This window comes from Larimichthys crocea, chromosome VII, assembly GCF_000972845.2.
Source record: "Larimichthys crocea isolate SSNF chromosome VII, L_crocea_2.0, whole genome shotgun sequence".
NCBI lineage: Eukaryota > Metazoa > Chordata > Actinopteri > Sciaenidae > Larimichthys > Larimichthys crocea.
In genome coordinates, this window is record NC_040017.1 from 4,418,627 (window position 1) to 4,443,918 (window position 25,292).

The 25,292-nt window shown below is 37.6% G+C and overlaps 1 protein-coding gene across 2 annotated transcripts; it reads right to left on the reverse strand.

The window, feature by feature from the left end:
* Positions 1–2,967: 2,967 nt before the first annotated feature.
* anxa5a (annexin A5a) lies at positions 2,968–25,292 on the reverse strand. 2 transcript variants are annotated; one of them, XM_010731416.3, is made up of 13 exons: positions 25,190–25,292; positions 25,005–25,039; positions 20,446–20,530; positions 18,690–18,784; positions 15,212–15,325; positions 13,369–13,459; positions 12,013–12,092; positions 11,599–11,649; positions 9,801–9,894; positions 7,405–7,500; positions 7,265–7,323; positions 4,845–4,967; positions 2,968–3,315 (listed from the first exon to the last, which is right to left on the reverse strand). In XM_010731416.3, the coding sequence occupies exons 2-13, from the start codon at positions 25,005–25,007 to the stop codon at positions 3,256–3,258; spliced, it is 951 nt and encodes a 316-aa protein (XP_010729718.1). In that variant the 5' UTR covers positions 25,008–25,039; positions 25,190–25,292; the 3' UTR covers positions 2,968–3,255. The 2 variants fall into 2 exon arrangements, with proteins under 2 accessions (XP_010729718.1, XP_019113988.1); XM_019258443.2 differs by lacking the exons at positions 25,005–25,039; positions 25,190–25,292 and adding an exon at positions 22,366–22,998 and having other exon boundaries at positions 3,209–3,315.

The window sequence follows — 25,292 nt, forward strand, 5'->3', positions numbered from 1 at the left end:
GCAACCAGGGCCACCTTAACCTAACGTTAGGCCCCTGGGGCTGAGAGGTTCTGTAGGCCCCCAACAACCACACACAGCAACTTATGGTGATAATAATAAAACCAAAATGTGTAAAACAAACATTGATTGAACTTTTTCTTGTTTTTACCGAATATTTTGCATGCAGAACAAAACACACTACCTGCTGATGGTGATTAACAGAGCCATTCTCTGGGCACACACTCTCCGTTACTGAGTTTGCGTTTGAAATGCATTTTTGAGAAAAATCTTCTCTGCTGTCTATATTGGCGTTCCGATGCTGACAGGTCAGAATCTTTTTTTGACAGGACTCCGGTCCCATTTCCTCCCAATAAGCGCGCACTTTTGTGTCAATTTTGTTTCCCCAGTTGGAAAGTACCGGTAATAGTTTTTCATGCAACTCCTTCATAATACGTTTTTTTTTTTTCTTTTCTGGGCACCACTCTCATACACCCTCCCCGACATTTTTCCACTTAATGTCACTCAATCATATAGGGACACACCCCAAAACTAACTATAGACATTCTGATAGGCTATGGGGGCACGTGGGTCATTAAAGCAGCCTTGGCTGCAACCAAGAAATCAGCGTCCGATGGGGCACTGACTGCAATATAAACTGACTGAAGAATTAATTTAAGTAATTCATAATAATTAATTAAATCACATTTTTAAAACAGACATGAGTGAACAACCGAATTAAAGCACAAGGAAGAAGTGTAATAAAGTTATATAACCAGACTAAAGTGTGGAAAAAATTATAGCACTTCATCATTTTTTATTTGAAAATGAAATGTGACACTGGAGGGTAGGTTACAGCATCTTCCTGCAGTGGAAATTAACGTTCAGCACACAGCACATAACGTGATTTATGACAGTCAGAACTCATTGCCACTGGCCACATAAGCACTGTGTCATTCTTACTGAACAACTTTATTAAAACAGCCAAACTGTGCACATATTATAGTGATTTTTTAGAGCACAGGAATGAACATACAGGAACAGTGTTTGTTGTTGATATGTTTATTGTAGGCTAACATGGTGTCTTTGTACGGTATACTTAAGAAACATGTAATGCTGTTGGACTTGGTCCTGATTAAATTCCTCATTATTGATTAAAGTCCTTAAAGACTTACTGAAATGTGTCCAATCAGGCATTAGCATTAAAACTAGAACACCTCGACTCAACGTGTTTACCCCATTTAAATTAGAGGACTGCTATCAACAGCCAGCAGCAGCCACTACGAGACTATTTTATATTGGATGAATGCCACATGCAAAGATCAAAACAAGTTTAATTTTTAACCTGTCCTGAAAATGTTCTACTAAACCTACATTTAATGCCTCCGTATTCAATTAAATGTCATTATTCGTATGCTCTTTTTGTCTGTTTTGTAGGTTTTATACTGATATTTCAATCCCCCCGATGCTAAGGTGTTGCTGACAAGGAAGGAGCTGTGAAATCTTGTTGTGATACACAGGATTTGTTAATAAAATTCCTTGTCAGTGCTGTTCTGCCTGTGCAAAAGCACATTTTGTATTTTCATAACTGAAACAAAATAATATAGGAGCCTCCGGTAACTGCAGTAAAAACATCAGAGAGAAAAAGAAATACAACTTTGTACCTGAATGACTATAACCGCAGTAAATTTAAGAGTTATTTTGCAGTGAACTGGAGCAATTACATGTCTGCGAAAAGAGCATGAGCCTCTAAGGAAAAGCATGCCAATACATGCAAACCAGCATGAACCTTCAGGTGTTTTTTAAATACATAACACGTCTGGCAGACAGATTTTATGAACATAAGGAGAGTTCTGAACCACAGAGAGATCTATAAATGCTCACTAATGTTTCATTTCTGACATATATGTCTTTGTATAAGTAATTGACTGGATACATTTATGAAACCAAACTAAGACTCTACCTAACTGTGGCAGATAAATAAACATATTGGTTTAACTGATATGATAGCCCTATCTTGAATTTAGCTCCTAAACCCATGACATGCAGTGTATGTATCCCACTGGAGATGAAAATCAAATTCAACTTCATATTTTTAATGTCTTCAACCCCAGCGACACTTTGATGGGCTCTTATTACTGCAAACCCCTGTTGTGAGCACAAGCACTTCTCAAAACCAGAACTTTCTTTGACATCTAGTTCAGCTCCCAAGATAAGTAATATATCTGATTGGGCTGAATCACAGGGACATGAAATGCTCCACTAGACAATAAGACAGAGGAGCAGAATATTACTATTACATAAATCAAACAGTGTTTTACTTTGAAGGTTTAAGATTTAAGCTGAAAACATATCTAAAAATGTATGAGGTAGTGAGTAAATAACATGCAATACAGTGAACATTGTGATTTATGAACCTCAATCTTAATATAGTTTTTGAATAAATGTTTTGACAACTTAAAGAGGGAGATCACATAAATACAGATATATGATTTTCAAAGTAAAATGTTTTAGTACCATAAACGTATGTCTGAGGTATTAAAATGTCTTGAGTCACTGTGAATTAAAACAATCTGCTCATTTCAGACTTTGCTGCCACCCTGTGGCTCAACTCCAGCAAAGTGAAATCATTTCCCATCTACTGATCTAATGACCCAATTTGTTTGACACCCGGTTCCTTCATGCAGAAAGACATGGAGGCAGGAGATGTCTTTATATCAGTCAACAAATGTCTAATAGTGTCCCATTACTTATTGATCACTGAGAGCCATATCGCAATTCAAGTCTGGATTAGCAGTTCATTTGTAATTAATGACAGTGTGAGTGCTGTCGACGTGTCTGTTTTAATAATTCAGCAGGGGTATTGTATTTTCTAAGTCGCATTTAACACATGCTGAAAACAGCTACTAAATTGTGAATTTGACAAAAACAGGGCCACATGACTGAAGCAAAACATAATCACATATTTAATGATTTCAAACATGGCTGACATTATTCTCTATATTAAAATCAAGACCGCATCTCTACTCATTATCGTGGTGGAGCTGTTTTCTGTTTAAACTGTGTCTAATATTAAACAAAAACTAATAACCACTCATGCAGAGGATATTATAAGTCAAAATGCCAAGTGGGTAATCAACACTAATTCAATCAATAGCAAGCTAAAGTCAGAAAGAATCAACAACATCTGGATCGATAACCTCATCTCGTGTGGAGCTTTGTCTCGCAGCAACGTGGTGGCTCATCATTCAGTGCTGCTAAACACATCATAAAACAGCATTAATCATTCCCACCACAGAGGTAGAGTAAAGCCTTCTGGTAGTCTCCAGCTGTGTCCTCCTGAAAAAAACAACAGACATATCATTATTTTATCAATCTTATCAAATTCAGATCCTCTTGAATGGAATTATTTCCATTCAATTTGAGCTTTAAGTATAAAAAAATGAGTCACGTTGCTTTTATTTATTTCCCATCTTTGATATATTAATTTCAAAAACCCCTGTACATGGTATTGGTATTTTTAATGACACTTGTATGTCAAAGTGTCACTTTTCATTTCATGTGGGCGGTTGTAGCTCCAGGTGGTTGGATGGACCACTCCTCCACTCCACATGTCTAAGTGTCCTTGAGCAAGACACCTGGACCCCAAATTACTCATGTTGCCATCGTCACTTTTGACAAAATGTCTGTCGAATGAATTTAATGTAATGTAACGGTGCAGTCACAAATCCCCACACCCTCATCCCTCAGCCGACTGCATGTCCCCAGCCTCTGTTAAATAAAGTATAACCTTATTGTCAAATCGCCAACCACCTGTTGCAGTAGATAAACACGGTGCGCAGACAAAGCCCGACAAAGATTAAGCCAGCTAATTTTTTTAATAACTGTATTTATCTTTCATCAGCACTGTGCATTAATTAATAATAGCGTTACTGTCATCGTAAATGTTTACTGCCGGTCTCCTGGCAACAAAGCAAAGACTTTATTTTAGTGTTGACAACATAGCGACAACATCCTTTGTAATTTAATGACGCCACAATGAAAAACTCCCACTCCCACATTATATTCCATATCTAACATAAAATCTGTATACAGCCTTTAAATCTTACACACTGGACCTTTTAAATTTGATGTCACTTGACAGTAAATTGTCACGCACAACATTAGGACCATGGAAGAGAAACATCCGTATAAGGAATGCAGCCATAATTAATGTTAATAATTAATCACATGAGCAATCGACAAGTCAAAATATCAGCTGTGAGAATTTTCATGAAAAGTCATAAAAAGTGATATGAAATGGTGTAAATGGGAAAAATGCCACCATGAAATATAAACACTGTTGAAAAAGGGAGAATTTGAAATAAGAATTACTGTAATCAAATATAAATGAAAATATATTGGTTCATTCTACTTTACCACATTTATTCAAAGGTTATTCCATAATGACTTATTTATCTATTCAGTATTGGCCATATGGGAGTTCCACTGGAGGATGGCAGTAACTCTGCCTGAACATCTGGCCCCAGGAGAATAGATTAATTCACTTCGGCTCGTGTGAAAGGAAGGGAAGCAGTCTCATCACGCTGTACAAGTCATTTAACGTAAATCACTAATCTGCACTCTATCACTATGTGAATGGTGTATAAGCAGCATAACCACAGTAGACCCAGCTGGTGCTTTAAAGCATGCAGGGGGATAGATGAGTATGTTTAGAGCAAGGGAGAGGGAAAACTGTGAAGAAAATTGCATGTTCCTTTGTCTTCTGAAGGATTGGACTATTTAACAAGTTATATAAAAACACACAATGAAATATAAAGAGACACTGTGGAGGTTTTATAATAGCTTCGTGCTTGTGTGAGCAGTACCTGGATAGTAGTGTAAAGAGACGCTCCATATTTCTTTTTGAAGCAGTCTCTGATATCCAACATGTCCACCTCACTCCTTGAGACCATTATCCTCATCAGGGTGCTGTCATCAGTTCCAGCACGCTGAACATATTTGGAAAGAGAGGTTTCTTCTTCAGAATGAGTGCTTTAAAAACACAACTGGGATTATTTTCTTGTCAAAGGAGCATTCCAGTGAGTTGGGACCTTATTACAAGTTATGTATACTAATTTTGCCAAGAATTTTCAAATGAATGCTGTAAAACTATAGATTTGTGGATGTATTTTTCATATTAAAATGAATACATACAGTCTTTAAAATTACTTGATAATATGTACAATAATCCATCATAGTAAACCTTTGGGAAACATGCCTTTGCTTTCTTGCTGAGAGTTAAATGAGAAGCTTGTGTAGATATTATTACCCTTGTTTTCCAGTCTTTATGCTAAACTTAGCTAACCAGCTGCTCGTATATAACTTGGAAACAAATTATTTGTTTTTATGTAAAATATCTGTATTTCACTTCTTTGAGAACATGTGTTTTTTGTTTTGTTTTGTTTTTTTGTTGTTTTTTGTGATCATTTTTTTAAATTGAAAAATGTATTATTATTACCAGAAAAATCAAGGTCCCCTTCTCTTTGCTTCTTTCTCAGTTATCAGTCCTTTGCTCTCACTGTCAGCTTCAATTAAATTTGTGTCAAAAGAATTCAAACAAACTTCTTCATTATCAAACAAATATAAGAATTTGAGAGAGAAAAATTCTCACTGAGGCCAAAAAAGGTAATCTCAGACATAAAATTTATAACGATATCTATAACTATATCAGTCCTTTAAATTTTGGGATAAATATGTTTTTGTTTACAGTTCTCTTTGTTTCTATTTCAGTAAACAGGGTTTTGCTCTTACTGTTGTCTTTGCGGTTTCTCTGCCACCTCGCTCTCATTTGCTGGCCATTGAGACATCCTATTTATGAATTATTTCCTGCAAGTTTAATAAAGAGTAAGTATTCATTATATACCTATGTTGTCTGTATTCTACTAAACGTTTTGTTCGCTAGCTACATATCAGAGTTTATCTTAACTTCTAACTTAACACAACAAAACATTTCTACATTTTACATTTGTTTTCAAGTTATACATTTTGCTTTTGAGATTACAGTTTTTTGCTTCAGTGAGCTTTTTCTTTTTTCTCTCTTAAATTAAGTTTTATTCTTTCTCAAGCTCTTATTTTTGTTTGACATTGAAGAAGTTTGGATTAATTTGACACAAAAGTAACTCTCAGTAAGAAAGTGAATACATACATATGTTTTCCAAAATGTTTAACTATGTTTTGCTATGTTTAACCTTTAAAGGACCACTGTGCAGGATTTAGTGACATCTAGTGGTGTAGTTGTTTACTGCAACTCCCTTTTCTCAACCTCTCCTTCCGAGCATGACAGAGAAACTGTGGTGGCTGTGAAATGAAAGACCCTATCTAGAGCCAGTGTTTGATCTGTGTATTTTTGGCTTCTGTAGAAACATAATTTCTGCCATATCAAAAATAGAGCCCCTAAATGTGACACACAGGACCTTTAAACTAAATTACAACAATAATGTGACTTTGATGAATATTAAGGGAAAACTGCTGTTCATGTTGATGGATTATGTAGCTCAAACAAGAGTCTGCGAATTGATTTTCATTATGTATTGACATTAAGAGGAGACATACATCCACAGATCTAAAACACATTTGCACTCAATCCATCCATTTGTATATTTCAAAATATGTTACAGAATACTAGGGCTGCAGCTATCAATTCTTTTTGAAGTCGAATACCAAACATTTCAGATTTTTTTTTTTTTTTTTACGTGCGTCACTGTTTACAGTCCGCGTAGAACACATTTCCCACGTCACAAGTGACTACTTAAACAGAATTAATGATTAAACGAATACTCCTGGCAAAAAAAATGAATCAAGGATTTTTTTTGTACTCTAATAACTCGAGTTTTCGTTGCAGCTCTACAGAATATATTGTGCTATCTTTTTTAACCAATGGTATTAGAAATAGATTGATGTTGGAGTTTCAGTTGGTGAAGGATAGAAGAGCACATTACTCAATAGAGAGGAAGGTTTTCTTGTTATACAGAAACTGAGGTGTTGTGGACTATGTGTAATTGGTGTCATTTTGTTTTGTCTTGTGTGTACGTGTAGCTGAGATATAAAATGAATCTGATTTCTAAAACATGCAAAACACTGGTATAGCAATAATTCAGAAACACGTACATTTCCCTAAATGTCAAACTATTTCTTTAGGAAAATAATTGTCATTGTTATTCTGGCACTTAAAGTCTCATTTTGGAACAAAACAAAAACATATTTTCAGATGTGAAGGACTTAGGTGTGATAGGACACTGATACCTACCCTCATAGATTTATAGAGGCATTCAGCAAAAAAAGCTGGAACACTCTTGACACATTTAACTGTGGAAAAAAACAAACATTCTTTGTCACCTGTTCATCTGTGATCAGTCAAGTATGATCCTGATAAATCACAGGTCTTACCAACAGCTAGCAATAAGTTCTCCAAATTCCCAGTAGTCTCGCCTTCAATGCTGTCCTCTATATCAGAGCCAGAGAGCTTCTTGTAGGCATCAAACACTGTAGAGAGCAAAACAACCACATTATTTCACGGGGATAAACCATATTTCACATTAAAGAGCAGCTCATTTTGGTGTGAGAGCCGAAAACTGACATCACTTTGACTGCTTAGTTTTTTCTTCGTGTTCTACATGAGTGTGTGTTTTTATTACATTGTCCACACACAGCCACTACATTATACATAGCCTTTATCACTGAAAAACTAGTCACTTCACAAGCTACCTTATGTAGCTAGTAGTGCTGTCAGCTCCTACCCTGGTCCATATTGGTCATCGCCTACTGTATCTCAAGTTAAAGTAGGTACCCCTTCCATCCATCTAATCTTATCGATTCCAGAAAGCACGAATTACGTCACTTAACTTCCGCAAGAAGTTACGCATGCTCGATTCCAGCAAGCACGTCTAATTACGCCATGTAACTTACGCAAGTTTCGCACGTGCAGTGCAATCAGTAGTAAACAATGGCACCCACTCGGTTCAAACGCTCCAAAGTTTGGCTGCATTTTACCAAAACATATGGCAACAGCTCGGCTTGCAATCATTGCAAAGTGGAGGTAACAGTATCGGGAGGGAACACGACAAACATGCAGAAACATTTGCGCGCGCAACATGCAGAATTTTTAAATGAATGTCGTGTTTTTGACACGCTTCAGACTGGAGATGAATCTCAACCTAGCAGCAGCGGCAGCAGCCAGGCTATGACCACCTCTGCTGTTACTACGGAAGGTAACTAACACACTGCCTACCATGTTAGCACGATGTGCTTCTTTGTAAAACATACTATAACAGTCAACATTAAAGAAATGCCTTCTGCATTACATTTAGAAGATGACCATGACGAGAGAGAAAGTCTGGCTGGCTCAGAGGCTGGCAGCTGTACTAGTACTCGTTCCAGTTCACTACCTCCTCTAGATGATGCTGATCAAACTATTTGTTCTCCTTTTTTTCCCAAATGAGAATCGATAAGAGAATCAATAAAGAATCGAATCGTTAAGCAGAATCGATAACAGAATCGGAATCGTAAAAATCTTATCAATTCCCATCCCTATCCATCTATAGTCACTGGACACAGTCCCAGTCGTTGGATATTGGTGCCACAACTGAGTCAATACTGTGGATATGTTAACACCACCAGCCAGACATATTATGAATGGCTGAATAACACAAATCTGTAAATGTGGCTTATTTCAATGAATAAAAATAACCTCTGTTGAGTTTAGATCAAGGGACAGGACATCAGAGTAAACTAAAGTCACTGTTATGTTCCTGAACCACCCTGAGATGAAAAGTAGCCAAGTGGCTAATTGCTGCAAAAGAGTGTTAAAACGCTTTAAACAACCTACGTTCATGCTTGTGGTCTGGAGAGTAGTTTTCTCACTAGCAAAGGCAGAAGTATTTTGTGTGTGGTAATATCATTGACATTTGAAGAGATCAGGTTTGATGAATTGTTAACACTGGAGACCAGAGTTTAGGTCAGTTCTCATATCACCAGTCTAATTTTAACTATCATGGCATCGTTTTTTTTTCTGTTCCAATTGGTTTTATGTTATTTTTTTAAAGATTTTACTGCTTTTATTATTGTTTTTTTTATTGTAATCCATTCTCTGTATTTTCATTTGCCTGTAACTATAGTGTTGAACTTATTTGATTTAATTTGTTCCATGGAAAACACTTGCCGTGTTCTAGGTACATTTGGTAAGCAGCCTATTTTGTCATTTTGGTATATGGCAAAATGCCTGAATATGAAGTTCCTCTAATGGCCACTCGTTGTTGACTCTCCCTTTCACAGTCGCTTCATCTAACCCGTCAACTGATCTGTTTTTTGCTGCTCGAGTCCATCCACTTGAATTTTTCAGTGAGTTCAGTGTTTAGTTTATCTGACCGACCGACCAAGAACAAGTCATGCCCTTTTGCCCTCTGACCTCTCTTCGCTGTGAACAATTTCTGCCGTCACCACCTCCGCTGAGGTTGTGTTTGTTTATCACACAGCCTCTCCTGCACATTTCAACTTCATCTTGTCTTAAAAACTGGTGATGTGTTGTACATTTCTCAGTTATCTAGGTATTTCTACTTTCTTTTTTATTTTTATGTGAAGAAAATTAACTGAAATTTGTCTGCAACACTGAGACCAAGCTGCAAGTTAGTCACATTGCTCATTCTTACAGTAACTGACAGTAAATGATTTTAGTTTTTCATGTGATGGTAACGTATATTGTTTGCAACTTTTGACGTTGCTCTCTTCAACAGGTGACAAATTACACATTTCACACCATACAAACATGCTGGCACAAACAAACTCACCTTTTCTGAGATGCTCTATGCTCCTGGTGCCAATAATTGAGATGAATTTTTCCTCATCAGTGCCCAACTTGCCCTCACCAGCAGCATACAAGTCCTGTAGTGGCAGATCCACACTTGTACTTTTACACTCACACACATAGAAAGTGTGTGTAGATGTGATTTATTGGGGCGCACAGAAAAAGCAGAAATGACAGCACTGATGTAAGATCTTGTACTGTGCCAAAACAACACAAAACAATGTAGTTCTTCTCAATTTGTCTTCCACTGCACTTAGATTATGTCTCATCTCATGGTCAGATATCATAAATAACAATTAAGGAAATACAGAAATAATAAGAATGATAAAAAAAAAATCAATAATTAGAACTGGTTTATGGGAAACAAGATTTTCTATTCCCGGAGGTTTGTATCCTTTAATTAATTTTCCTATTGACCATTTTTCAGCCTTGACCTTTAGCTTTATTGCACTTTTCAGAGCAGCCTCACAAATATGATCATATATTTAACATGTTGACATTTGAAAGAAGTTCAAATTAAGTTTAACCACACACTGGTCATCTACCTTATGTGTAGGATTTTTCTTTCATTTAATTTTACGTTGCACTTTAACATTTCTCGACATAAATGTATTAAGTGTAAACGATTAAAACACAACTGTTAACTGTGACTGTTTACAGTGCATAGTTACCTCATCATATAGATAGATAAGCTTTTATTCCAGCCCATCTTCACCCGAAAAACAGACATATAGGGTTGTTTGTGTAAGCAGCTCATTAGGTTACATATTTACGTGTATTGTCAGGTGGTGACCTCTAGCATCCATGATGGGAGCAAAGGAGGAAGCCAGCTGATGTAGTATAAGGAGTGACAAAGTCTGCCGAGGGTTTGGTGGAAGGATGGGTTCAATACATCCAAGGAGACTGTTTTTTGTGTCTCGCGTGAAACCACAAGTCAACATTGACTTATTGTAGCTTGGCTACAGAACAAGTTGATCTCTGTAAACCCCCATATCGAAATGTCCAACTTCACAACGTGTTTACAGCCTGGTACAAAAAATGGTTTTGGTCTCTATAGCTAATTTCTCCGTTCATGACAACTGTACTGTTTTTATAGAATTCACCTAATTGAAGTGTGGCCACTTTGATTGACAGGTGGATGCTGTCACAGATGGCTTGTTTGAGCACCCAGGCTTCATACAGCCCTGCTTCAGCTCCACCAGTGCTCCACATCTTTGCCCATTTATGGATTAGCTGGGAGGCAGTGGAGGCATCAAGTCTGCCAAGACACTCTGAGATCACTATATATGTATATAGGTTTTTATAGTCTATAGCAGCCTGTCTAGTATCCAGAGGAATTACTTTGGTGGATAGTACTCAAAATCTGCCTACTGCTTATTAGCTTGTACAAAATAAGTATAGACTATTATTTCTTGGGAGCAGCTGCCAGGAAACCAGTGACAACTCCAGGAAGTTATTGCTCTCAGCGAAGAGGTAGTACATCTTTTATTAATCATCAGCACCACACCATAGATACCGTAATTACAGTGAAGAAGGGTTTGCAGAATTGTTTTATATTGTCATTCTTATCTGGCAAAAGGATTGGAGTATCCAGGAGGGATAAGTGGACAAAAAGCAACATCTTTTTGAGATATGGGGTTCATTATATAACAGGGATTGCTGATGAAAGAGGATCCCTTATGAATAAAAGTGACATTGCTAGAAGTTGTCTCACATTCTGAAAAGATATTTAAATTAAAAAACCAAAACTTTGCTGTGTTTCTCGTGTTTTTACTCCTTACCTTAGCGTCTTTCTCGATCTTCCCCTCATCTACGCCCTCCTCCCTCTTCCCCTTAATGGCAGAAGAAATGATCAACCAGAGAGATAGAAAGACAGAAAGATAGGTTGACAAACAGAAAGCAAATGTAGGTCAGCGTGGATGGAAACACTGTGAGCTCACTAGAGGCTCTCTCAACCCAGGTAACCCCTGAAGATTACATTATCTGCAGACTTTCCCAGAACCATGAAGATTACATTTCTGTCTGTAAACCAAAGCACATTCAAGAAACTAACTGAGGAGTATTGTGCTGTCATCACCCTCCTCCTCCCCAACCTACACCTAAACCTCTCATGACTTTGTAATGGCATCACTAGAGGCTCTCATTATCGGGAAAGGAAACACAAGTCTTTCCAGCAGCCGTGCCCCCCCCCCTACCTGTAGGAGGATCACCAGTAGTTTCTGATAGTGCCCTGAGGTGTCACCGCAGACATCTTTCTCCAGCTTGCTGCTGAACTCTGAAAGAAAGAGGAGAAGAGGGGCAGAAGATTGCTTACACTTCTCCCTCACAACAGTCACTGATGGCTGTAATCGACCATAGTGGGCCGTCCTCCGTATTGCAGGCGGATCTCCAACAGGAGAGATTTGATTAGTCGGCTAAAGGACAGTGTGGCCTTCTCTTTTGTCCAGATCAAATAAACTGGCCTTTGGCCCTTTGTGCCTTTGTTGTCACATACTATTTTCCATTGTGGTTTGTTGCAATTTAGGTATGTGGGACACGTTCTTGCTGCGATGCATTTGACAGTTGTTAAGAGTTGCAGTACAATTAAATGTGGGAAGATGCTGTGCCAAGTACTGTAAATAGGCATTGTACACCAGGGAGAGAAGTCCTCTACATCTTCTATTCACTGGACAAAATATTAAAAAGCCAAGGATTTCAAATTGAGAAAGCAGGCTTCAAACAATCTCAGGGGAGGGTCAGTGAAAGGAAGTGAAAAAATATTTTAATTAGTCATCAAACGTAGATGACTTAGAATAGACTAAATGTGTGGGATTAAAGATTTAAATTTACGCAGTTTTTCCCAGAGTAACAAACTAATGAATGCCTTAGAACAGACCTGTTTTGTGTATTTGATGTCTGAAGTTAGATCAAACAGCAGAGATAGGCTCAAGTGTTGTGTCTATGGGAACAATTAACATAATAATGCTCCCATTGGCAGCCAGTAAATGGGCAAACTAACCAAGTATTATTCCAAGCTTTGTCTAAGGGGGAGCCCACAGTCTTTGAAAACTTTGAAAACCCCTGCTACATATACTAGAAATCTATAAAGAATAAGAAGAAGAAGAAAAAAAACATCTTATAATGTGTCAGTCTTTTAGTTCAGTTCCTCTAGTTTTTCCAATACTATAAAACAATTCAACTAATTTTTCCTGGAACGAATGTGCTATCACAACAAGTGGGTGTAAAATGTGTCCAAAATAATATCTGATATGTCAACAGTGAAGTTAATACTTTTGCTTGTCTGATATTGTGGAAGACACCATGGTTGGACTCTTTGTTACTGGTTGTCTGTAATGTTGCCAATGCTGAAAAGTCCTTGTAAAATTAGCTCTTAATACCAATCGTGTAGACAAAATATTTAAAGTACAGTAATTGTAAAATATACAAATAATTCTCAGCAGCGCCGTTTCTGGCTACATTTGCGCCCTGGGCGAACAACAGCCTCTCACAATAAGGAACAAAGAACATACTAATCTGCTTTTGTTTCTCGATTTCACAGTTGAGTAAGTCACCTTTCTTGTACGCTTTGATGATGTCTTTAATCTGTTCGCCCGTCCTGGAGGCCAGGATCTCAATCAGCACGTCATCATCAGTCCCGGCGCCCTGGGATGCAAAGACATTATGTGGATGATATAATGGAGAATGTTCTCACATTTTATCTTTTGCTGTTTTTATCCAATTTGATGGATTGTAAAAATCAATACTGGCGATGAAAAGAGAATTAAATTGTTAAAGAAAAATGTGAAAGGAAATGAAAGTATAACAATGACAAGGTATGAAATAAGAGAATGAATAAGCTCAGTTTACCAATGAGAATTAGCTTTAAGGTTCAGCCAGACTTTAAAACTAATTCTCTTCTCTTCACTGTAATTAACCTTCCAGCAAAAAATGTCTGACATACAAATGGAGTAGAAGGTGTAATGGGAATATGAAGGCCAAGTCCTAAATGCTTTGCCTTCACTTTGATTGAACATTTCATTTGCCCTGGTAATGCAAATGTAAATGTGATTAAAGAACAAAGAAGAAAAAAAGGTCCATTTGTAACTTATGAGAGGATCCAGGAGTTCGCTAAACAAATATCTGCAGGAAAACTTTCTTAAAACGTTATTAGCCTTCAATATGACATAAACAGAAGCAGAGGTAATTATGTGATTCTTTAGAAAATTATAATGTACGAAACATCTAAGCCATAAAACAAAATGGCGAATCAAGGCAGCCTTCAGCATAAATAAGTGATATTATACCACTACTTTGGTGTGATATCTTGGTGCAATAAATTAGATATGAGAGCAATATAAGAGAAATCTAATAAATAATAAACACTGCCTTCCAGGTGAGAACCACAGATAAAACATGTAATGCAAAGCAAAGATAATAAGGTAGGATTGTATCTCTAGAGAAGCTCTAATGAAAACCAGCCTTAACCTCTGACCTTAAAATAAATTTGAAGCAGATGCATGGAGAACATCTCATGAAAATGACACCATATGAAAGATGATTTTTATTATGGAGCACACCAATGATACTGAGTGCTTAGATCATGTTGTGATATCTTTCAACCTGACTTTGGCTGTAACAACCCCAACACGTATTTTGAATATGCTTCAGTTCATGTCATTAAATTTAAATTAAATGAAAATGAGTCATGGGTCTTGTTTTTTTGTGTTTTCCTTGTCTCAGATACAAAAAAGTTTTTTTTTTGTTTGTTTTATCTATTGTTACTAAAAGACCTGACCTCGAGCAATCACAGCTAATTCCAGTGTTCTGGCACTAAAGTAACAAGGGCAAAAAACATCCATGATTACCCTGAACAACTACATACACCTGACAAAATAATACAATTCATCTATTGTGCATCTAATTAAAATCTTGTCCTTGCCTTTGTTTTAAATTTACTGAAAGACGCTGTAGCTGTTGAAAGAACCTCTGCTCTTTCAAAGAGGTTATGGCTTAAAAGTTAGCAAAACGCTGCCTACTTCTACACTCTGACTGTGGGCAAACAGTGGTTTGTTGGAGTGAAGAATTATTTTCAACCTATTCAGGAATATTATTCCATGGTAAACAATGCATGGGCAATTCTAAATTTCAGTTAATTATAGTTTTACCCGAAGGGCTACAAACCATTCAACCATACAGTATTTTAAATAGCCTTTCACTTGGCAGGTATTTCAGCTTGTCAGTCACAGGTGAAACTGGTAGCTTCCTTTCTTGTGGGCCAGTGTCAAGTCTTTGTTATTGTGCATGCTGGCTTGTTGGTATGGTAAGAGTATAGTTACACAGATGCCACATAAAGGTGCATTGTCTGACTGTCTTAACTCATTTGCATATAAAAGACTTAAGTGGAGCATTAGTTACCTTGATAGCCTTGTGCAGTTTGGTAGCATCATATAAAACAGATGGGGTCATCAAGGCCACAATCAGACTCTCAAACAGTCCACCAAGCTCCGATTTCAGTGCGCTGACCAACTCCTGTTGATTAATGACAAGAAGAACAAAAACAATAATAATTACGTTTGTATGGAACTTTACTTTGCATCATTTACGTACTGTAACATAACAAATAAAGAAACAGAGCAAATTAAATATCTGCTGCATTAACTATATTCATTTAACCATGCTGGAACCTTGTTCAATAATAAAAAATAATATTTTTACAAATAATTGTAAAGAAGAAAAAGAAGAAAGGTTTCTTGTGTCAAATAGATGAAGGTATAACACAATACACTCCAAGCAGAAAATATTACTCACAGACGACTCCATTGAAAGTAATTTGTGTTTGCAATGAATCACATATTTGGGCATTGCTGGGAACATGACCTGAATATAATCATTGAAAACACTGAGTCATTGCATAATATATCTTCACTTTATGTGTGTGTGTGTGTGTGTGTGTGTGTTATAAAATATCCAAGGGATCCTATTGAGCTTGGCCAGTACTCTTCAATATGCAGACAAGTCAAACACTCAGACATCTAACAGAATATCCCCTTATTTCTACATTGCATAATCCATCTTGCTTTTCACATAACCACCCATCTCCACTTTCAGATCAAAAGCCAGTCAAATCATGTTGCGGAACGGTTTGTCAAAAGGTGCATCTCAGAGCAGAAATTGCATACTGTGAGTTAAAGAGAAATGAAAAGAGAAAATGGTAGCAGAGAAAAGAGCATAGACTCTTAAGAGATATGACTGTTAGGATATTTCGTTTTACTTTTTGGCACCAATTCTCACTTCAGATGTTATTGCAGATGGGTAATTTAAGGCAGTGCCTCATTCAGCCATTATATTTTATAATGTGTAATAGAGGCACATTGAGATAATGATAAAAACAAATAGGTTCATTTGTTGGCTCGATGTTCCAATGTACTCTTTTTCTCCCAAGCTGCCTCATCTATTTCTACTTAGCAGCAGTAACATTTGCAGGAATGTTTTTTTTTTTTTTGATAACTTGCACATAAAGCAAATTAACTGTCTGCTTTCAATCCACAGGTGGCCATAAAATATGACAGAGTGATAGAACAGTAAGAGCAGGGCAGCAGAAAATGACCCAGGCTTATATAACTAACCAAACTGCATTCTGGTCTGTGGAGACTGCAGGAAATTGGTCTTCCTGATTCTTCAGTGATTCATTTTTCCCCTTATGACTGTAAACCTGCTCGGTGATTTTTAATGGCAGGACAACGTGACGTTTAAGATGGATGAATGATTTGATTTAAACCTCAGAATAACTGTGTACTGCAGAAAAAAATGTCCCCTGTGACTGATATGTTATTATTATACAACAGTTAGTTCAGTAAGTGCAACAGTAGTAAGTAATTTGATTGACTTCCAGTTGATGTAGAGCACACCAGCACTGGTCTTTTAACTACATGTATCACTCAGCTTCTAACAACCGTTACATAAACAACATGTCATCATGTAATGTTATGTCATCGTCATCCATAAAGATGGACACATTTCTTAAACTAGACAAACAAGGGGCAACTATTCACTGCATCGTGCCGATAGAAAATTATCACAACCAGGCTGATAATAAAGGTGATCAGCCATTGTTTTTTGTATCAGTCAATGTTAGACAACCTTATTATACTCAACAGTTACCTAGTGTTTCTGTGGTAGAGACAAAACTTTAATGCAGCTCTGGCTGCTGCCATGTTGCCAGTCCTGCTTCATCTGGCTAATAGAGGAATTGGCAAAGACGTGGATAATTAGTGGACCTGAGGCGGGCCGAATGATGCCTGGGTCCTTAAATAAGCCATCTGTAATGGCACCTACGTGTCAATTTAAAGTGGACCACACTGTTAAATAAGTGACACTTGAAGTCTTAATGTAATTCGAACGGGTGAGTTAAAACCTTAGCTGAATGAGTTTAACTACAGTTGTCATTAGCTATAGAGACCTAAACAGTTTTTTGTACCAGGCTGTAAACATGTTTATTTCTGCTGTGAAGTTGGACATTTTAATATGGGGGCTTATGTGACTTGTTCTGTAGCCAGCCTCAAGTGGCCGTTTAAGGAACTGCAATTTTTAGCACTTCCATATTGGCTTCACTTCACAGTCACTGAGGTTGCTGCTTGTCAGACACTGTAAAAATGTGTTAACTACATGGTTTCCTGCTTCCTGGTGGCTGCTGAAGAGAGTGCACCTAGCTCCTGATGATATCAAACATGTTTGAGTTTATCAGAACGTCAAGAAGAGAAAAAGACAAAAGGTATTTCCAGCAAAGAGTCTGTAAGCACATTCTTATTTCACTGCATACATGATTAAAAGCAGCTGGCCTGTGGTAACATATAGATCTCCACAGAGCAGCTTGGAAGCTGGTGCTCAGGAAATTGTTTATGTGTTGCCTGGCAACAGTGCAGTCCCAGTTCAACTGTAGGACTATTTGTGTTGGTGGAGCCAAATAAATAATTAAATACAAAAACAGATCATAATCTGTGGTCACTTATTACTGTTAAATAATATATGGTGCTTGTAGAGCTGTTGCGTAACAGCAATATCACACTTGCAGTTGTGACACCTATGACAGAGTAATATTGCTTTAATATGTCAAAACTTTTAATACTGATGGAACAATGTATAAGTATTGTTGTGGCTGGTTGAGGTGAAGCTGTGACTAGGGGTGAGTGGATTAATAAAGCAGAAAATAGAAAACACAAAGTTCAGCCTCATAAATCTGTATTCGTCTTTCTCTTAGCTTTCCGTGAAATTAGTTTTACATCTATGGGCCTCAAGCAGAGGGTTTCTGTGTTGGAACACTCGCTAACAAGACATCTGAAATGTAACAAGGGGCCCAAACGGAACAATATTTTTCTGTAAGAAAAGTAATGACAAAACTACAGATTTCTGGTAAGTGTAGTGAAGTGGAAAGTGTAGGACACCATTCTGCCAACTGCCAAGCTTTTTGGCTGAACCATTAAAACAACCAAAGTCTACTTGTAACCGACCATAAGTCAAGTACTAATAAAGAGTTTAAAATGCCAATGCCAAAGACAAAAAAAGGGTTTCAGTAGAAATCAATATGCTTGGGGCAGAGTGCGTCAGAGAGACTGTGGAAATGGGAAAGTGATGAGAGACAGACACAAAGTTGGGTTCTATTTTTTGATGGGATTTGTTGACATAACCAGCATCTTTAATAAAAAGGAATTAATTAGTGATGATAGAAAAACTATACACACATATCTCTGTGCCATGAATGTTGCCACATTGAGCGTCATCCAGGTAATGCTGGTAAGTGAGGAGGACACAATGGCTGACATGCCCTGTAACCATCCATCAGTTTGACTGCTGACTGTCAGCAGCTCTCAGTTTCATTCCCAGTGGCTCACCTTACCTTTCCGTGGGCCTTTTTGTATGCTGCCTTAATTTGCTGGCGCTGATCGTTGCTGCGGGCTGTGAGAAGCATGAGGATCGCATCTTCATCCGTACCTGGACCAGAAGTTAAATAAGCATTAAAAACATATGGAGTGAGCTTCCCATAAACACATACCAGCACACATCAAGACTGAAGCTTTAAAATTCAAATTCTTTCTTTCTTTTCATAAACCAAGGGCTAATAAAACATTATTCTGTTTGCACTCATCATCTTGACCAGACCATGTTGAGAATAACTGGCAGTTTGGAATATACTCCCAAATAAAGAGTCAACCCTTAAACCAGGGTTACACCAGGGTGACAATAAATAGGTCCTGTTGGATAACACCAACACCTCAGAGAAACCGGCTCAGTTGAACAAATAGACTTGAAGAGCAGCACACGATATTTCCTCTGAGGGATCAAAACGTTAATTTTGTCCAAGGTAATTATGGCACAAAGCCCTGCTGGTCTGTAACTCACAGCCCTGACTATAACTGAATATTATTGTGAGAGGACTAAACTAACAGAAGCAAAAGTAGGAGAACAAAGGGAAAAAATGTGCTGATTGACATTGCGTTTATATTTAGCAGGAGAAGCACTGGTGTTGTTGTACGCCTGTAATGAACCTTTAATTTGATGAGTGTCATTGGGCCCATTGATTTATACTAGTGACTGCAGAGTGATGTTTCGGTTTCTTTTTTTGTATCCATGCAAAGAAAGAGAAAAATTGGGTCAAAAGTCAATCTATTAAAAAGTAATCCAAATGAAGCCAAACAGCTTTTAAACAAAGACCTACATCATGTGGCACAATATCCTTATAGCGTAAAAGTCTTTAAATTATTCTTAAAAATATCCACTAGGTTTCCACACAGATTTATGGTTTGTTTTGTAGGTTTGTGTTCTTCATAAATGATGTGTGCCATTCACAAATGTAAGGCCTTAAGCAACAGGTTGACAATGTTGCCTTAAAACAATAACCAGCTTGACCAGCAACACCAACAACACCAGCTGGACCAACTCTCAATGATATCTGTGCTCTGGCACATACAGCCACTAACGCCAATTTATAGAGAGAGTTTTCACAACACCACAAATTGTGGCAAAGATGATTCCAAGCCAGTGAAGTAGATGTTGGAGCGGCTGCGGAGAGACCATGCACACATTTTGGCATTTTCCATTTTTACCACTGTGAATGAAGTATTAGATGTTGAATTAGTAAGAGACATGGTTGGCTATTCTTAGGATGAAACTGGATCATAGAAACCCCTCCAAATGTATGTATCTGTTTTTTCATGTTGAAATATTTTGATGTTAAAGGGGATGCGAGAAAGTTGTAAAAAGAGGCTGTGTGTTTTTGATGCAGTGACACTTTCCAAAATGGAGTATAACATAATAGATAAGTGGTAGAACATGCTGAGTGTAAGTAGTAAGAGTAATAATAATAATAATAATAATAATAATAATAATAATAATAATAATACATTTTATTTAAAAGCGCTTTTCAAGGTACTCAAAGACACTTTACAAAAGAAGAATATCAAGTCATCAAAACAATATGAGATAGTACACTAAAAACACAATAGACTGAGCTAAACATTAAAGGCAATTTTAAAAAGGTGTGTTTTTGTCAGAGATTTGAAGGTGGGCAAGTCAGTACAGTCACAGATGTGTTTGGGGAGAGAGAGAAAGACTAAAGAGCAGCGGAGTGATGTATTCATCTGAAGAAAACTGACCAATTCCTTTCATAGCTCTATGGAGAACTTCAGCATCATGTTTGGCGTCGAAGTTGACGTAAGGTCTAACGCTGCCTCTGTACGCCTGCGGGAGGAGAGCAACACAAATAAAAGTTTAATGCATTTAAAATCAATTGTTTTGTTTAAACCTCTGGGGACTGAGCATTTGCCCAAGACAGCAAAAGTAATTGAAAGGACCATTGATAAGACCCCAAAGGATTATTAGCCATGTGCTGTAAAGTCCTTCATATATCATTTTGTGTTTATGGGAAGAAATTTGAGTCGATATTGGGCATTTATAAAATATTATACCTTCACCTACATGAAAGCAACACCATAAAACCTGCAATGAAATGAAATGTTTGTATTGAAATGTTTTATTATATAGTACACAAATTAGTTATCAACTTAAAAGCAGTGAATGGGTAGAGATGTTAGACCCACCTAAATTCAAAATGGCTTATTTTATTTGAAAGTTTTCAAAATTTTCAGAATGAAATCTTAACAGTAAAGAATGTTTTATTTTTGGTGGACATCATTTTTTAAAAGGTACTGAATACTGCTGCAAATGACTGTTGTACAGTAGCTTCACTATAAAGAATGGTCAGTCGTCATCATACCCATTTGTGTTTAAATGATGTCTCTCTAAAATCAGAGACAAGTATTGTAAGTATAACTTTGATGTTGCTGCTGACTGCTGAGGCGCCTGCTTTGTGTTACACAGGCAATTTAACAAATGTGTTGTGTCTCATTTTTTCTTCAAGGAAAAAGCAATAAAACATCTGCCTCAGCTGCAGCCCTGCTCCAAACTCTGCACAGGTGGGAGAAGTGAAAGATTATTGTCTCCCCTTCCTCTCAGTATTATACATTTTGCTGGTCGTCACATAAAGAAGGTATTCTGTGTTTGCTGTATTCAAGAAAAGAACTTTTTTTTTTTTTGCGCAACATGGGGATGTTTATCTTGAATCGTTGTCTTAATACTCCACTGTCAAAGCCTAGATCCAGTCTGCATGATGCAACATGAACCTGAGGTTTAATTTGACAGCTCTTTATAGTGACACTGGGCCTTTTATTCTACAGCAAAATCAACTATGAGCTTTTTAAAACTTACTTTCATTACTAGGATGTCGAAGAGAATATATGTTATTATTATTGTTGTTATTATTGTAATATTGTCGGTCGGCCCATTACGTTGGTACAAGATGAAATATCTTCACAGCTATTGGTTTGTCATGAAATGTGGTACAGGCATTTTAAGATCCCTAGAGGATAAATCCAAGTGACTTTGTTAATTCCGACTTTTCATCTATGGGCACCAGCAGGTCAAAAGTTCCTGTTATCTCCACATCGACAACATACTAAATGGATTAGCTTTTCATTTGCTGCCACTATGAAGAACATTTTTTGGTTCAGCGTGAAATGTCAAAACAACTATTGGATGAACATTTAGTAAAGATGGTCAAGGTCCGCAGAGCATTGAGCATTTTAACTTTGGTGATCTGACTTTTTATCTAGTTACATCATCAGGTTAAAATTTCAGCTGTCCAATTTGATGACATCAGCTGTACTGTATGTAGTGATAATTAGTAGGGCCTCAACTAACGCTCATATCCATTATCAATTTATTTGTACTGTGATGAACTAGCTATGGGGATAATTTTGTCTCAGAAAGATTTGAATGTGTACAATATGATGTGTATACATATGCATACATTTATAAATATCCAAATACAAAATACAAATATAAAAATGTGACATACAAATAAATAAACAAATTTGTATAAATAAATGTGGATTTGCAAATATATTTTCGAGATTTGAAAATAAATGTCCTTGACTTTGTGTGTGGAGTCAGCATTTGTGGATCCATTTTTTGCTTTTCTCGCGATGACGTAATTTTGAGACATTCCTACCGCTCACCACGATTCACAAATAAATGCCACCAGATTTGAATACAAATAGCGGTACACCCTTCACCGAACATCCAGCAGATGGCAGTGTTGTGCAACGGTGCCAGTCAGTCATTTGTAGGCTATCCAGTCAGAGACTTTCTTACAAGAGTAAATGAAACTGCATGATCAACATGGAAGCGGCCAGTGGATTAACTGCATGGGTAAGTAGTGTTATTTATTGCGTGTGTGTGTTATAGTGGATTTCCCCCAACTTGACAGTATAGACCTTTTCACCGTTGACAACAAAAACAATGTACGAACGTTCTATGGCCCTAACTTTATTTCCGGTACACTTCCGCACACAACAGCACAGCAACACGGTCTGGATTAACAATAGTGGTATTTTTTGGCTGGGAACAAAATCTAGCCACTATTGTCTTAGTTTGCCACCAAAGGACAGACAACGATAAACTATTTTAAAAAAACGTTCTTTACCAGACCCTTTTAACACATTGTTTTTGTTGTCAACGGTGAAAAGGTCTATACTGTCAAGTTGGGGGAAATCCACTATAACACACACACGCAATAAATAACACTACTTACCCATGCAGTTAATCCACTGGCCGCTTCCATGTTGATCATGCAGTTTCATTTACTCTTGTAAGAAGGGTGTACCGCTATTTGTATTCAAATCTGGTGGCATTTATTTGTGAATCGTGGTGAGCCAGCGCCGGTCCTGGCCACATTTGCGCCCTGGGCGAACCCCCCCCCGAGGCAAACATTTTCTCGTGCGCCCCGACGGCCGCCCGTGCGCCCCTGGATGCGCCGTGCGCCCCGGGATGCGTGCGCCCCCATCGGTCTGTCCGACGCCCCCCTCTGCCTTGTCAACACCCCGCTCCCGGGGCGCCCGCTCCGCTAACTTAATGAGCGGTATCGAAAATTACCGAGGTTTTTGGCTTTTTTGGGCGTTCGTGCGCCCCCCACGGAGAATGCGCCCTGGGCGGCCGCCCACATTGCCCATAGCTAGGACCGGCCCTGTGGTGAGCGGTAGGAATGTCTCAAAATTACGTCATCGCGAGAAAAGCAAAAAATGGATCCACAAATGCTGACTCCACACACAAAGTCAAGGACATTTATTTTCAAATCTCGAAAATATATTTGCAAATCCACATTTATTTATACAAATTCGTTTATTTATTTGTATGTCACATTTTTATATTTGTATTTTGTATTTGGATATTTATAAATGTATGCATATGTATACACATCATATTGTACACATTCAAATCTTTCTGAGACAAAATTATCCCCATAACTAGCGCCTTGTCCAGGGTGTACCCAAACCCTATCTTGCCCAATGTCAGCTGGGATTGGATCCAGTCACCTGCGACTCTGATACGATAAACAGTTACAGAAGACGGATGGATGGATTAATCTGTCAATCAATTTCTTTAATCAAATAGTTGTTTGGTCTATAAAATGTAAAAAATGGTGACATCCTTAAATGTCTTGTTTATTCTGCATCCCAAAGATATTCAGCTTACTTTCGTAGAGGACTAAAGAACCCAGAAAATGCTGACACATTTTCTTAAAAAACTCAAAATCAGCAATGAATTCAGCAACTGAGAATTAATTGATTAACCGATTGATTGTTGCAGCTCTACTAATTACCCAGCGCTAATACATTAAACTAAGATGGCGCAACATGGTAATCCTGCAAAACATTAGCATGTTAGCATTTTCCTTGTCAACATGTGAAGATGTTCCTTGTGAATATTTACAACAATGCTTTTATTCAAAAAATTATGTCTTGGATTTTGTCTTTCTACATCAGCCTTGTTTTCATGACTCTAGTTTCTTGAGCACACTTATCAACAATGGATACATGTTTTTAGCTAATCACAGTCAATGCTAATCCCAAAGAATGGTTCATTCTATTAACATAAAAGCAAAGAGTGCTTCCTTTTCTGTGACAGCGCCATCAGGGAGCATTGTCTTCCAACTATCCTTTAAGGAAATTGAAACCCGGTGGAGATACGATATACGCACATACTTGCAGTTTCCATGCACATGGTAATACAATATGGTACAAATTAGACCACCGTCATCAACTGAAACTGAGTTCTTGCCATCACTTTACATCTTAAATCAACTCATGCTCATCAGACAGTCTGAGGTCTCTCAACAGGCTGGAGAGGATAAAATAAACTCAAGGGTATCAAATGAAGCTGCTCCTCTCTTTTTGTGCCAATGTGAGTGTACTGCACGAGTCGCACTAATGTTTTACTAATGAGTGCATATTCACAGAAAGTCCTTTTCGTGAATTTAATCATCTAGAAGTCAGTGTATCTGTACACATCTAGTCACAAAAAAGCATCTAGGGTTGCATACAAATCAGAGGCTGATGTTGACAGTTATTTGTGATATGTATTGTTTAAGACTGATCATGCAGTGCAGGTCTCAGTGTGACTTGGAAAGGCACTGACCTTTCAAGAGTGAAGACACACTTCATCACACAAACATATAGGTTAGTTCTGGTGCTGTGGCTAAACCATACTACTCCTAATTCCAGCAGTTTTGTGCAAAACAAAGCATTTTCATGTGCCAATTCTCATAGTATTTACCACGCTATATGACAGAAAATAAAACAAAGAAAGTAAAACTTACCATTCTTTTTTCTGATGGAAGACAACAGTTGTAAACTGAAAGAAAGTGGAATCGATTACAAAATCCTGCTTAAAACAGGCACGCTTAGCATGCAATTGTCTAAAAACATGGATTGAATTACTCAGCAACTGTGTAAGCATCAATACAAGCGGAATAAGTAATAAGTAGTGTGTCTGTGTTCTTACCAACAGGTGTGTTTCTTTCTTTCTCCTCACAGGTGATCCGTGGCTCAGGTACAAGCTCTTTATTTTCAGCGCTGGCTGCAGCGTCATCAGGGAAGCTGACAAG

Excerpts from the sequence above, each read along its gene's own strand:
- anxa5a (XM_010731416.3), bottom strand. Across the intron at positions 18,785-20,445 it reads TAGAGCTATGAAAGGAATTG|GTACGGATGAAGATGCGATC; the intron begins GTCAGTTTTCTT and ends CTTCTGGTCCAG. Across the intron at positions 9,895-11,598 it reads AGATCGAGAAAGACGCTAAG|GACTTGTATGCTGCTGGTGA; the intron begins GTAAGGAGTAAA and ends CTGCCACTACAG.